The 15,178-nt window shown below is 68.1% G+C and overlaps 2 protein-coding genes across 3 annotated transcripts in view; both read right to left on the bottom strand.

Annotated features, from left to right (window-relative positions):
• The window catches only part of ERCC2 (ERCC excision repair 2, TFIIH core complex helicase subunit), a 64,630-nt gene extending 55,435 nt beyond the window's left edge, over positions 1-9,195 (bottom strand). Inside the window, exons 1-6 of one of the 2 annotated variants that reach the window (XM_090129814.1) lie at positions 9,046-9,195; positions 6,260-6,359; positions 6,078-6,155; positions 3,942-4,004; positions 3,742-3,855; positions 1,208-1,318 (exon numbers count right to left, since the gene is read on the bottom strand). In XM_090129814.1, the coding sequence (XP_089985940.1) occupies positions 1,208-1,318; positions 3,742-3,855; positions 3,942-4,004; positions 6,078-6,155; positions 6,260-6,359; positions 9,046-9,050 (471 nt within the window). In that variant the 5' untranslated portion in view covers positions 9,051-9,195. Of the gene's footprint in view, positions 1-1,207; positions 1,319-3,741; positions 3,856-3,941; positions 4,005-6,077; positions 6,171-6,259; positions 6,360-9,045 lie in introns of those variants that run through there. The other variant, XM_090129815.1, reaches the window with a different exon arrangement.
• A 278-nt stretch (positions 9,196-9,473) lies between these two features.
• Positions 9,474-15,178, bottom strand: part of PPP1R13L (protein phosphatase 1 regulatory subunit 13 like) — a 35,754-nt gene continuing 30,049 nt past the window's right edge. The window contains exons 13-14 of the mRNA XM_090129868.1: positions 14,208-14,407; positions 9,474-9,551 (exon numbers count right to left, since the gene is read on the bottom strand). Of these exons, the coding sequence (XP_089985994.1) occupies positions 9,516-9,551; positions 14,208-14,407 (236 nt within the window). The 3' untranslated portion in view covers positions 9,474-9,515. The remainder of the gene's footprint in view (positions 9,552-14,207; positions 14,408-15,178) is intronic.

Genomic DNA, 15,178 nt, shown 5'->3' with positions numbered 1-15,178 from the left:
TTACTGGGGGTCCGTTTGGGTTTGGGGGGGGGTCGTGGGTTTTGGGGGGGGGTCTTGGGGTGGGGGGGGGCACTGTCAACCATTGGGGGTCTCATTGGTGGGGGGGGAAAATTGGTGGGGATTTGGGGGGGGGGGGCAGTGTCATCCCTTTGGGTTTGTGGGGGGGTCGTGGGTTTTGAGGGGGGGGGTCATAGGGGGGGTCTTGGTGTGGGGGGGGGTTTTCGGGAGGGGGGGGGCACTGCGAGCCATTGGTTGGGGGAGACACGGGTGGGGATGTGGACTTGGGGGGGGGTCAGTGTCAGCGTTTTGGGGGGGGGGTTGGGGGGGTTAAGGGGGGGGGTCGTGGGGGGGGGCAGCGTCAGCCATTGGGAGCCCCTTGGGGTGGGGTGGGGGGGGGTGTAATGGGGGGGGGCACTGTGAGCCATTGGGGGTCCCTTTGGGTTGGGGGGGGGATTCATGGGGGGGGGGGTCATAGGTGGGGTCTTGGGGTGGGGGGGGGCTTGGGAGTCCTTTTGGGTGGGGTCTTGGGGGGGGGGGGGGGGCACTGTTAACCATTGGGGGTCTCATGAGTGGGGGGGGGGGAAATTGGTGGGGATTTGGGGGGGGGGCAGTGTCAGCCATTGGGGGTCCTTTTGGGTTGGGGGGGGGTCATGGAGATGTGGGGGGGGGTCATGTGGGGGGGGTCATGGGGGGGGGGCACTGTCAGCCATTAGGGGTCTCAAGGGGACCCCTTGGAGTGGGGGGGGGCACAACCATTGGGGGTCTCAAGGGGGGGGGTCAGTGTCTGCAATTGGGGGTCCGTTTGGGTTTGGGGGGGGTCGTGGGTTTTGGGGGGGGTCTTGGTGTGGGGGGGGGCTTGGGAGTCCTTTTGGGTGGGGGTCTTGGGGGGGGTTTTGGGGTGGGGGGGGGCACTGGGGGTCTCATTGGTGGGGGGGGAAATTGGTGGGGATTTGGGGGGGGGGGCAGTGACAGCCTTGGGGGTCCTTTTGGGTTTGGGGGGGGGTCGTGGGTTTTGGGGGGGGGTCATAGGGGGGGTCTTGGTGTGGGGGGGGGTTTGGGGAGGGGGGGGGGCACTGCGAGCCATTGGTTGGGGGAGACACGGGTGGGGATGTGGACTTGGGGGGGGGGTCAGCGTCAGCGTTTTGGGGGGGGGTTTGGGGGAGTATTGGGGGGGGTCGTGGGGGGGGGGTCGTGGGGGGGCCCCCACCTCATAGAAGCTGCAGAGGGGGGGGGCCGCCTGCTGCTGCTGGCGGAGGTAGGAGGCGGTGAGGCTCAGGCAGCGGCTGTCCACTTCCTTACCGAAACGAAGGGCTGAGACCTGGGGGGGGGGGAGGCAAGGGGGGAGGGCACGGGGGGGGGGGGGTCGCAAGGTTGGAGGGAGGGGGGGGGGCACACGTAGGGTTGTATCGTCAGTATTGTCACCGCGTTATGGGGGGGGGGGGGGCAAATCCCCAAGCCCCCCCCCCCCCATAGCACTGTCACTATTATCGGGGGGGGGGGCGGACCCCCAACTGCCCCCCCACCCCCATTGTTATTCTCACCATTGTTACGGGGGGGGGACAGACCCCCCAACCCCCCCCCTCTATGGCGCTGTCACCATCATCCCCACCACCCCAACCCCCCCCCACCCAAAACCCCCCCTATGACCCCCCCCCAATACCAACCCCCTATTAATCCCATTACAAACCCCAATTACCCCCCCCCAGCCCCCCCCATAGCCCCCCCATAACCCCCCCAACCAATTTCTCACCCCCCCAACCCCCCCCCACCCCCCCATTTCTTACCCCCCCACTCCACCAGCCCCCCCCATTGACCCCATTACCCCCCCTCAGCCCCCCCCCATTACCCCCCCATCCTCCCAACCTACCCCATTACCCCCCCAAACCCCCCCACGAACCCCCCCGCCCCCCCCATAACCCCCCATACCCCCCCCTCACCCTCCCCACAGCCCCCATTACCCCCCCATCCCAACAGCCCCCCCAAGCCCCCCCTTCATTTAGGACCCCCAATATCTGCCCCCCCCATTAAGCCCCCCAATATCTGCCCCCCCCATTTAAGCCCCCTCCCTTTTAGACCCCCCAATATCTGCCCCCCTGGCACCCCCCATTTAGAACCCCCAATATCTGACCCCCCCCATTAGGTTCCCCAATATCTCCCCCCCCAGGCCCCCCCAAGTAGAACCCCCAATATCTGCCCCCCCCTTTTAGGACCCCCAATATCTGACCCCCCCATTAAGCCCCCCAATATCTGCCCCCCCCATTTAAGCCCCCCCCTTTTAGGCCCCCCAATATCTGCCCCCCCTTTGCCCCCCCATTTAGAACCCCCAATATCTGACCCCCCATTAATCCCCCCAATATCTGCCCCCCCTTTGCCCCCCCATTTAGAACCCCCAACATCTGCCCCCCCCATTAAGCCCCCCAATATCTGCCCCCCCCCCATTTAAGCCCCCCCCTTTTAGAACCCCCAATATCTGCCCCCCCCAGTCCCCCCCCATTAGAACCCCCAATATCTGACCCCCCCCCCCCATTAAGGCCCCCAATATCTGCCCCCCTGGCCCCCCCCTTTTAGGACCCCCAATATCTGACTCCCCATTAAGCCCCATAATATCTGAGCCCCCCCCACCCCCCCCCATTAGAACCCCCAATATCTGACCCCCCCATTAAGCCCCCCAATATCTGCCCCCCCCCTTTGCCCCCCAAATTAGAATCCCCAATATCTGCCCCCCCTTTGCCCCCCCCATTTAGAACCCCCAATATCTGCCCCCCCCCCCCTTTAAGCCCCCCCCTTTTAGGCCCCCCAATATCTGACCCCCCCCCCATTAAGCCCCCCAATATCTGACCCCCCCAGTCCCCCCCCATTAGAACCCCCAATATCTGACCCCCCCCATTAAGCCCCCCAATATCTGCCCCCCTGGCCCCCCCCATTTAGAACCCCCAATATCTGCCCCCCCCATTAAGCCCCCCAATATCTGCCCCCCCCCATTTAAGCCCCCCCCTTTTAGGCCCCCCAATATCTGCCCCCCCCCCCTTAAGCCCCCCAATATCTGCCCCCCCCCCTTTAAGCCCCCCCCCTTTTAGGCCCCCCAATATCTGACCCCCCCCATTAAGCCCCCCAATATCTGACCCCCCCAGCCCCCCCCATTTAGAACCCCCAATATCTGACCCCCCCCATTAAGGCCCCCAATATCTGCCCCCCCCAGACCCCCCCCCAATTAAAACCCCCAATATCTGACCCCCCCCATTAAGGCCCCCAATATCTGCCCCCCCTTTGCCCCCCAAATTAGAATCCCCAATATCTGCCCCCCCTTTGCCCCCCCCATTTAGAACCCCCAATATCTGCCCCCCCCTTTAAGCCCCCCCCTTTTAGGCCCCCCAATATCTGACCCCCCCCCATTAAGGCCCCCAATATCTGCCCCCCTGCCCCCCCCCTTTTAGGACCCCCAATATCTGACCCCCCCCATTAACCCCCCCAATATCTCACTCCCCCCCAGGCCCCCCCCAATTAAAACCACCAATATCTGACCCCCCCATTAAGCCCCCCAATATCTGCCCCCCCTTTGCCCCCCCATTTAGAACCCCCAACATCTGCCCCCCCCATTAAGCCCCCCAATATCTGCCCCCCCATTTAGAACCCCCAACATCTGCCCCCCCCATTAAGCCCCCCAATATCTGCCCCCCCATTACACCCCCCCCTTTAGCACCCCCAATATCCGCCCCCCCCCCCGTTTGCCCCCCCCAGCACCTCAGGATGGACGCACAGATTCTTCCTGGAGCTCAGCGCCAGCCCCAAAAAAGCCATTTTTTCCCCCAATTCCTTTTCATAGTACTCCACCAGTTTGCGCAGCTCCTCCACCACCTGCGGGGGGGGGGTGGGGGCACTCGATCTGACCCCCCCTCAAAAAAAAAATAATCAACACCCCCCCCCCCCCCCCCAAATCCAACCTTCTCAATCTCCGGCACCGTCCGGGAGCAGTAGATCAGCTTGGTGACTTCCAAGGGATAAGCCTTTTTTTTGGGGGGGGGGGCAACGAAGGGGGGGGCAAAATAATTTGGGGGGGGGGGTTTAGAAGTCACAGAACCACGTAAATACTGAAACCCCCCCCCAAGCCCCCCCCCCACCCTCTGATACCCCGCAATAAGAAGCAGCGCACCATCAGCCACCATCCTGCGACCCCCCCCTCCCACAAGACCCCCCCCCAGATTCCTTGAAGCCCCCCCAAAACCCCCCCCAGACCCCCAGAGACCCCCCCCCAAAACCCAGACCCCCAACATCCCCAAGACCCCTCCTAGACCCCCCCCAAAGCATTTGACCCCCCCCCCCCAAACCTCCCCAGAACCCCCAGGTCCCCCAACCCCCCCCGAGACCCCCCCCACAAACCCCTGACCCCCAACACCTCCAAGGCCCCCCCAGACCCCCCCCCAGAGCATTTGAACCCCCCCAGACCCCCCCCAGACCCCCTGAACCCCCCCAAAGCCCCCCCCGGAGCCCCCAGAGACCCCCCCGCAAACCCCAGACCCCCAATACCTCCAAGACCCCCCCCCCTACCCCCCCCAGAAGACTTGAAGCCCCCCAGACCCCCAACCTTCCCACACTCCCAGCCCCCAAAGACCCCCAGATCCCCCCAGCCCCCCCCAGCCCCCCATATTCCCAACCCCCCCGCCCCCCTCCGACCCCCCCAGCCCCCCCACGCCCCCAGACCCCCCCCAAACTCCCACCCCAGAGCCCCCAGACCCCCTCAAACCTCCCCAGACCCCCAACCTTCCCACACTCCCAGCCCCCAGAGACCCCCAGAGACCCCCAGACCCCCCCCAGACCCCCATATTCCCAACCCCCCCGCCCCCCTCCGACCCCCCCAGCCCCCCCACGCCCCCCAGACCCCCCCCAAACTCCCACCCCAGAGCCCCCAGACCCCCTCAAACCTCCCCAGATCCCCAACGCCCCCTAACCCCCCCCCACCCAAGCTCCCAATCCGTCCAAGACCCCCCCAGACCCCCAACCTCCCCACACTCCCAGCCCCCCGAAGACCCCCCAAGACCCCCATATTCCCAACCCCCAGAGACCCCCTCTGACCCCCCCCGCCCCTCTCCGACCCCCCCAGCCCCCCCACGCCCCCAAGACCCCCCCAAACTCCCACCCCAGACCCTTCAGACCCCCCTCAAACCTCCCCAGACCCCCAACCTTCCCACACTCCCAGCCCCCAAAGACCCCCAGATCCCCCCAGCCCGCCCCCAGACCCCCATATTCCCAACCCCCCCGCACCCCTCCGACCCCCCCAGCCCCCCCACGCCCCCAAGACCCCCCCAAACTCCCACCCCAGACCCTTCAGACCCCCCTCAAACCTCCCCAGACCCCCAACCTTCCCACACTCCCAGCCCCCAAAGACCCCCAGATCCCCCCAGACCCCCCCCAGACCCCCATATTCCCAACCCCCCCGCCCCCCTCCGACCCCCCCAGCCCCCCCACGCCCCCAGACCCCCCCCAAACTCCCACCCCAGACCCCTCAGACCCCCCTCAAACCCCCCCAGACCCCCAACCTCCCCACACTCCCAGCCCCCCGAAGACCCCCCAAGACCCCCAGACCCCCATATTCCCAACCCCCAGAGACCCCCTCCGACCCCCCCCGCCCCTCTCCGACCCCCCCAGCCCCCCCACGCCCCCCAGACCCCCCCAAACTCCCACCCCAGACCCCTCAGACCCCCCTCAAACCCCCCCAGACCCCCAACCTTCCCACACTCCCAGCCCCCAAAGACCCCCCAATACCCCCAGACCCCCATATTCCCAACCCCCCCACCCCCCTCCGACCCCCCCAGCCCCCCCACGCTGCCAAGACCCCCCCAAACTCCCACCCCAGAGCCCCCAGACCCCCTCAAACCTCCCCAGATCCCCAACCCCCCCTGACCCCCCCAGACTCCCCTATGCCCCCCAAGAGATCCCCAAACCCCCAACCGTCCCACACTCCCAGCCCCCAAAGACCCCCATATCCCCCCAGACCCCCCCCTGACCCCCATATTCCCAACCCCCCCGCCCCCCCCCGACCCCCCCCCAGCTCACCCACCCCCCCCTCGCCCCCCCCTCACCCTCTGATAGGCCACAATCAGAGCCAGCAGTGACACCGTTTTCCCCGTCCCGGAGGGCATCTCCAACACTCCGTGCCCCTACAAAAACCCCCCCTTAGGGGGGCGAGCGTGAGGTCTGTGGGCCCCCCCCACTAAAATGTAGACCCCCCCCCTCAAAATGTGGACCCCCCCTCGCCCCCCACCTTGGCATCCAGGGTTCTTTTCAGCTCCAGCATGTAGGAGAACTGCTCGGGGTAGATGTAATCGTAGGGGAAATGCACCAGCAAGCCGTCCACGTTCAACCTGCATTTATTTTTTTTTTTTGGGGGGGGGGCCTAATAAAGACCCCCCCCCCACAGACTCCCCCCAGACCCCTTTAGACCCCCCCTGCCTTCAACCCTCCCCCCCCAGATCCCCCATTTCCCCTCAGACCCCCTCCATCAAACCCCTACATCACCCCATCCCCCACCAACCCCTCAGATCCCCCCCCAATTACCCCCCCCAGACCCTTTAGACCCCCCCAGAGCCCCCCGCCTTCAGCCCCCCCCCAATTACCCCCCCCAGACCCTTTAGACCCCCCCCAGATCCCCCCCCACCTTCAGCCCCCCCCTCAGACCCCCCCATCCCCCACCAACCCCCCCAGACCCATTAGACGCCTTCAGCCCCCCCCTGGACCCCCCAAATTCCCCCCCCCAAACCCCCAGACCCCTCCCATCTCCCCCCCACCCCTCAAACCCCCCCCAGACCCCTCCAAATCCTCTCCAACCCCCCCTCACACCCCCCAATCCCTCAAACCCCCCCATACCCCCCCCAAAATCCCCCCCACGCCTCTCAGTCCCCTTCAGACCCCCCCCCAGCCCCCCCCACCCTTCAGACCCCCCCCAGACCCCCCAAATTCCCCACCCACAGCCCCAGACCCCCCCAAACCCCCCCACACCCCCCCAGACCCCCTCAGACCCCCCCCCAGACCCCATGAGGCCCCCCCAACCCCCCCCACCCCTCAGACCCCCCCCAGACTCCCCAAATTCTCTCCCCCAGACCCCTTCACACCCCCCCAGCCCCCCCTCTAACCCTCCCAATCCCTCAGACCCCCACCCCTTAGGACCCCCCCACACCCCTCAGACCCCCCCAGACCCCCAAATTCCACCCCCCACACCCGCTGACCCCCCCAAACCCCCCCACAGCCCCACAGACCCCCTCAGATCCCCCCCAAGCCCCCTCCCATCTCCCCCCCACTCCTCAACCCCCCCCAGACCCCCCCAAATCCCCTCCAACCCCCCCCTCACACCCACAATCCCTCAGACCCCCCCAGACCCCCCCCAAAATCCCTCCCACGCCTCTCAGTCCCCTTCAGACACCCCCCAAACCCCCCCCACCCTTCAGATCACCCCCAGACCCCCCAAATTCCCCACCCACAGCCCCAGACCCCCCCAATCGCCCCCACACCCCCCCAGATCCCCTCAGACCCCCCCTCAGACCCCATGAGCCCCCCGCAACCCCCCCCCACCCCTCAGACCCCCCACAGACCTCCCAAATTCCCCCCTCCAGACCCCTTCAGACCCCCCCAGCCCCCCCTCTTACCCTCCCAATCCCTCAGACCCCCCCCTCTTAGGACCCCCCCACCCCTCAGACCCCCCCAGAGCCCCCAAATTCCCCCCCACACCTCTCAGTCCCGTTCAGACCCCCAAATTCCCCCCCCAGCCCCATTCACACCCCCCCAGCCCCCCCTCTAACCCTCCCAATCCCTCAGACCCCCCCCCTCTTAGGACCCCCCCACCCCTCAGACCCCCCAGTCCCCCCAAATTCCCCCCCCACACCCGCTGACCCCCCCAAACCCCCCCACAGCCCCACAGACCCCCTCAGATCCCCCCCAAGCCCCCTCCCATCTCCCCCCCACTCCTCAACCCCCCCCGGACCCCCCCAAATCCCCTCCAACCCCCCCTCACACCCCCCAATCCCTCAGACCCCCCACAGACCCCCCCCAAAATCCCCCCCACGCCTCTCAGTCCCCTTCAGACCCTCCCCCCCAAACCCCCCCCACCCTTCAGACCCCCCCAGACCCCCCAAATTCCCCACCCACAGCCCCAGACCCCCCCAAACCCCCCCACACCCCCCCAGATCCCCTCAGACCCCCCCCTCAGACCCCATGAGCCCCCCCCAACCCCCCCCCACCCCTCAGACCCCCCCCAGACCCCCCAAATTCCCCCCTCCAGACCCCTTCAGACCCCCCCAGCCCCCCCTCTAACCCTCCCAATCCCTCAGATCCCCCCCTCAAGACCCCCACACCCCTCAGACCCCCCCAGACCCCCCAAATTCCCCCCCACACCCCAGAGCCCCCCAGCCCCCCCCCCAGTCTAAAGAGACTCCCCCACCTCTCAACCCCCCCCCCAGATCCCCCCAAATCCTCTCCAACCCCCCCTCACACCCCCCAATCCCTCAGACCCCCCCAAGACCCCCCCAAAATCCCCCCCACGCCTCTCAGTCCCCTTCAGACCCCCCCCCAAACCCAAAACCCCCCCCAACCCTCCCAATCCCTCAGACCCCCCCTTAGGACCCCCCCGCACCCCTCAGACCCCCCAGATTCCCTCCCCAAGCCCCCAGACCCCCCCCAGGCCCCATGACCCCCCCCCCAAACCCTCCCCCACCCTTCAGACCCCCCCAGCCCCCCCAAATTTGTCCCCCCAAACCCCCAGAGCCCCCCAGCCCCCCCTCTAACCCTCCCAATCCCTCAGACCCCCCCCTCTTAGGCCCCCCCCCACCCCTCAGACCCCCCCAGTCCCCCCAAATTCCCCCCCCACACCCCCAGACCCCTTAAGACCCCTTCAGACCCCTTCAGACCCCTTCAGACCCCCCCAGGCCCCATCAGCCCCCCCCCCGACCCCTGAGGACCCCCCCACCCCCCCCAAGCCCCCTCCCACCTCCCCCCACCCCTCAGCCCCCCCCAAACCCCCCCAGACCCCCCCAAACTCCCCCCCCCCCCCCCACTCACTTCATGGCTCCCGCCGTCCACACAGACGCGCACAGCGCTTAGCCCCGCCCCCTCCAAGTCTCCACCTCGGTCCGCTCCTCTCCTCATTGGTCCTCATTTTCCCTCTCCCCTCCCACCTCTCTTCGGATTGGCTGAGAGCGCTGCCCGTCTATCCGGCGAGAGGAGGGCGGCAGGCGAGAGCAGTCGAGCGACGAGCGAATCGAACTCAGATCGCTTTTTCATCCCCACGCGTGTCTTCGTCAACCCCCCCCCCCCAAAAAAAAAATCCCCCCCCCCCCCAAAATGACACAGCGCAGCCAAATCTCGTTCTTATCTCTCGGTATCTCTTTATATCAATTTATTGACGACCCCACGCGGTTCGGGGGAGGGGGGGGAGTTTTGGGGGGGGGACACGCGTGGGGGGGATTTTGTGGGGGGGGGTTGGGGAGGGGGGGGACACGCGTGGGGGGGGGGGGGGGCGACGTCTCTTTTCACTTTTTCCACTGCGGCCGAACTCTGGGGTACAGCTGGGGGGGGGGGGGGGAGGTCACGTGGGTGTCACGAGGAATTTGGGGGGGGGCGACCCCACGCGGGATCTTTTTTGGGGGGGGGGGGCCATGGGGGTTTCACGTCGCCCCATTTGCAACACCCCCCCCCCCCGTGTGGTGCCCCCCCCCCAACACCTCACTTTTGGGGTCCACCAACCCACTGGTGACCCCCACCCCATTTTAGGGTTCCCCCCCCAATGTCCCCCTACCCCTATGCCCCCCCCCACCCCATAAATGCCCCCCAACCCCCCATCCGCCAACCCCCCCCACCCCATAGATGCCCCCCCCCGTAGACGACCCCCCCCCATAGCCCCATAAATGCCCCCCCACCCCACAAATGCCCCCCACTGTCTCCATCCCCCCCCCCACCCCATAGATGCCCCCCCACCTCATAGGTGTCCCTACGTCCCTCCCACCCCACAAACGACCACCCCCCATCCTCACCCTCCCATCCCCCCCACCCTATAGATGCCCCCCCCATAGATGCCCCCCACCCCATAGATGCCTCCACATCCCCCCCATCCCACAAACGACCCCCCCCATGCCCACAGCCCCCCACCCCCCCGACTCCATAGATACCCCCACCCCACCCCATAGATGCCCCCCACCCCATAGATGCCCCCACATCCCCCCCACCCCAAAAACGACCCCCCCATCCCCACACCCCTCCACCCCCCCGACCCCATAGATGCCCCCACCCCACAGATGCCCCCACCCCATAGATGTGCCCCCATAGATGCCCCCCACCCCATAGATGCCCCCACATCCCCCCCACCCCACAAACGACCCCCCCATCCCCACACCCCTCCACCCCCCCCACCCCATAGATGCCCCCACGTTCCCCCCATCCCACAAACGACCCCCCCTATCCCCCCCCAACCCCATAGATGCCCCCACCCCATAGATGTGCCCCCCATAGATGCCCCCCACCCCATAGATGTCCCCACATCCCCCCCCCACCCCACAAACGATCCCCCCACCCCCCCCGACCCCATAGATGCCCCCACCCCACAAGTGCCCCCAATCTCCCCATACACCCATGCCCCCCCCACCCCCTCATCTCCCCCACCCTATAGAACAACCCCACCACCCTATAGATGCCCCCCACCCCATAGGTGTCCCATGTCCCCCCCACCCCACAAACGACCCCCCCCATCCCCACAGCCCCCCACCCCCCCTGACCCCATAGATACCCCCCCACCCCCCCCATACGGTGCCACCCCCAACCCCCCCCACCCTGTAGATGCCCCCCACTGTGCCCATGTGCCCCCCACCCCATAAATGCCCCCCACCCCCTCATCTCTCCCCACCCCCAACCCCCCCGACCCCATAGATGCCCCCACCCCACAGATGCCCCCAATATCCCCATACCCCCATGCCCCCCCATAGATGCCCCCCCCATAGATGCCCCCACCCCACCCCATAGATGCCCCCACGTTCCCCCCACCCCACAAATGACCCCACACCCCCCAGCCCCCCTACCCTATAGATGCCCACACCCCACAAGTGCCCCCAATATCCCCATACCCCCATGCCCCCCCACCCCATAAATGCCCCCCACCCCCTCATCTCCCCCCACCCCAACTCTCCCCACCCCATAGATGCCCCCCACCCCACCCCAACCCCACCCTAAAGTTGCCCCCCACCCCATAGATGCCCCCACATCCCCCCCACCCCACAAACGACCCCCATCCCCATACCCCCCAACCCGCCAACCCCATAGATGCCCCCACCCCACAGATGCCCCCCACCCCATAGATGCCCCCACATCCCCCCCACCCCACAACCGACCCCCCCATCCCCCTATGACCCCCGACCCCATAGATGCCCCCACCCCCCCAACTCACCCCCCCATATGGTGCCCCTCCACCAAAAAACCCCCCCAACTCAGGCCCCCGACCCCATAGATGCCCCCACCCCCCCCACCCCCCCCAGCCCCCCCACCTCCACACCCCCACATACGGTGCCCCCCCCAAAAGCCCCCCCCTCTCCCCCGACCCCATAGATGCCCCCACCCCCCCAACCCATCCCCCCATACGGTGCCCCCCCCCAAAAACCCCCCCCAACTCACCCCACCCCCCCCACCCCCCAACCCCCCCATCCCCCCCCATACGGTGCCCCCCCCCCAAAAAAAAACCCCAACTCACGCTACCCCCCCACCTCCCCACCACCCCATACGGTGCCCCCCCCCAAAAAGCCCCCCAACTCACCCCACCCCCCCCAGCCCCCCCATACGGTGCCCCCCCCAAACCCCCCCAACCCAACTCCCCCCCCAGCCCCCCCCCCCAAAAAAAAGCCCCCCCGGCTCACCCCACTCCCCATAACCCCAACCCCCCCAACCCCCCCCATACGGTGCCCCCCCCCAAACCCCCCCAACCCAGCCCCCACCCCCCCACCCCACCCCCCCCATACGGTGCCCCCCCCCAAAAACCCCCCCAGCCCCCCCCCCATACGGTGCCCCCCCCCAAAAAACCCCCCCAACCCAACCCCCCCCCCAGCCCCCCAACCCACCCCCCCCATACGGTGCCCCCCCCTCAAAAAAAAAGCCCCCCAGCCCCCCCCCCCCCAAAAAAAAGCCCCCCCGGCTCACCCCACCCCCCCATCTCCCCACCCCCCCATTTTGTGCCCCCCCCCCAAACCCCCCCCAACCCAACCCCCACCCCCCCAGACCCCCCAACCCACCCCCCATACGGTGCCCCCTCCCCAAAAACCCCCCCAGTCCACCCCCCCCATACGGTGCCCCCCCTCAAAAAACACCCCCCCCAACCCACCCCCCCCATTTTGTGCCCCCCCCAAACCCCCCCAACCCAACCCCCACCCCCCAGCCCCCCACCCCAAAAGAAGCCCCCCCCGCTCACCCCACCCCCCATAACCCCAACCCCCCCAACCCCCCCCCATACGGTGCCCCCCCCCAAACCCCCCCAACCCAACCCCCAACCCCCAGCCCCCCCCCCCAAAAAAAGCCCCCCCGGCTCACCCCACCCCCCCCAGCCCCCCAACCCACCCCCCCATACGGTGCCCCCCCCCAAAAAACACCCCCCCATCCCACCCCCCCATACGGTGCCTCCCCCCCCCAAAACGCTCCCCCAACTCACCCCACCTCCCCACCCCCCCATTTTGTGCCCCCCCCCAAAAAACCCCCCAACCCAGCACCCCCCAGCCCTCCGCCCCCCAAAAAAAGCCCCCCCGGCTCACCCCACCCCCCATACCCCCAACCCCTCCAGCCCCCCCCCCATATGGTGCCCCCTCCCCAAAAAACCCCCCCAACCCCCCCCATCCCCCCCACCCCCCGATACGGTGCCCCCCCCCCCAAAAAACACCCCCAACCCAACCCCCCCCCCCAACCCCCCCCCCAAAAGAAGCCCCCCCGGCTCACCCCATCCCCCCCACCCCCCAACCCCCCCAACCCCCCCCATACGGTGCGCCCCCCCCAAAACCCCCCCCAACTCACCCCACCTCCCCCACCCCCCCAGCCCCCCATACGGTGCCACCCCCCAAAATAAACCCCCCCAACTCACCCCATCCCCCCCCACCCCCCCGACCCCATAGATGCCCCCACCCCTCCCAACCCCCCCATACGGTGTCCCCCCCCAAAAACCCCCCAACTCACCCCACCCCCCCCCACCCCCCCAGCACCCCCACCTCCCCACGCGGTGCCCCCCCTTAAAACCCCCCCAACTCACCCCACCCCCCCCAGCCCCCCAACCCACCCCCCCATACGGTGCCCCCTCCCCAAAAACCGCCCCAACCCAACCCCCAACCCCCCCCCCCCCCAAAAAAGCCCCCCCGGCTCACCCCACCCCCCATAACCCCAACCCCCCCAACCCCCCCCATACGGTGCCCCCCCCAAAAAAACCCCCCCAACCCAACCCCCACCCCCCAGCCCCCCCCCCCAAAAAAGCCCCCCAGCCCCCCCCCCATACGGTGCCCCCCCTCAAAAAACACCCCCCCCAAACCCACTCCCCCCATTTTGTGCCCCCCCCCCAAACCCCCCCAACCCAACCCCCAGCCCCCAGCCCCCCCCCCCAAAAGAAGCCCCCCCGGCTCACCCCACCCCTCCATTTTGTGCCCCCCCCCAAACCCCCCCCAACTCACCCCACCCCCCCCCACCCCCCCAGCCCCCCCACCTCCCCACCCCCCCATACGGTGCCCCCCCCCCGAAAACCCCCCCACCCAACCCACCCCCCCCCATACGGTGCCCCCCCTCAAAAACCCCCCCAACTCACCCCACCCCCCCACCCCCCCACTCCCCCCCCATACGGTGCCCCCCCCCAAAAAAAACCCCCCAACCCCCCCATACGGTGCCCCCCCCCAAACCCCCCCAACCCAACTCCCCCCCCCAAAAAAAAGCCCCCCCGGCTCACCCCACCCCCCATACCCCCAACCCCCCCAACCCCCCCCCATACTGTGCCCCCCCCCAAAAAAAACCCCCCCAACTCACCCCACCCCCCCAGCCCCCCCAGCCCCCCCCCCATACGGTGCCCCCCCCCAAAGCCCCCCAACCCAACCCCCCCCCAAAAGCCCCCCCCCAAAGCCCCCCCGGCTCACCCCACCCCCCCACCTCCGCACCCCCCAATTTTGTGTCCCCCCCCCAAACTCCCCCAACCCAACCCCCCCCAAAGCCCCCCGACTCACCCCAAAGAAGCAGCGCGGTACGAAGCCCTCGTGGCCGCGCAGCGCCGCCCACCACCACTCGCTCTCCCCGGGGGGGGCGCGGCTCAGCACCGTCACCGCGTCCCCCTCCCGGAACGAAACCTCGTCGCTTTGCGAGGCGCTGAAATCCCACAGCGCGTAAACCACCCCCCCGTGCCGCTGCCCCACGCTCTGCTCCGCGTCTGGGGGGCGAACGGGGGGGCGAAGTGGGGGGGGGGGCACGAAATGGGGGGAAGAAATGGGGGGGGGGTGAAATGGGGAGGGCACGAAGTGGGGGGGAAGAAATGGGGGGGAAGAAATGGGGGGGGGCGAACGGGGGGGGCGAAGTGGGGGGGGGAAATGGGGGGAAGAAATGGGGGGGGGGTGAAATGGGGGGGGGCGAACGGGGGGGGCGAAGTGGGGGGGGGAAATGGGGGGAAGAAATGGGGGGGGTGAAATGGGGGGGGCGAACGGGGGGGGCGAAGTGGGGGGGGGAAATGGGGGGAAGAAATGGGGGGGGGTGAAATGGGGGGGGCACGAAGTGGGGGGGAAGAAATGGGGGGGGCGAGATGGGGGGGGCACGAAATGGGGGGGCGAAATGGGGGGGAAGAAATGGGGGGGGTGAAATGCGGGGGGGGGGGCATGAAGTGGGGGGGAAGAAATGGGGGGGGTGAAATGGGGGGGGGGCATGAAGTGGGGGGGAAGAAATGGGGGGGGGTGAAATGGGGAGGGTGGGGGGGGCACGAGGTGGGGGGGGCGAAATGGGGGGGGGTGAAATGCGGGGGGGGGGGCATGAAGTGGGGGGGAAGAAATGGGGGGAAGAAATGGGGGAGGGGACGAAATGGGGGGGCGGCGAATGGGGGGGCCGAAATGGGGGGGGCACGAAGTGGGGGGGAAGAAATGGGGGGGAAGAAATAGGGGGGGGCGAACGGGGGGGGCGAAGTGGGGGGGGGAAATGGGGGGAAGAAATGGGG

This window comes from Phasianus colchicus, chromosome 38, assembly GCF_987193195.1.
Source record: "Phasianus colchicus chromosome 38, bPhaCol1.hap1.1, whole genome shotgun sequence".
Lineage (NCBI taxonomy): Eukaryota > Metazoa > Chordata > Aves > Galliformes > Phasianidae > Phasianus > Phasianus colchicus.
This window is presented reverse-complemented; position numbering and strand designations above follow the sequence as displayed.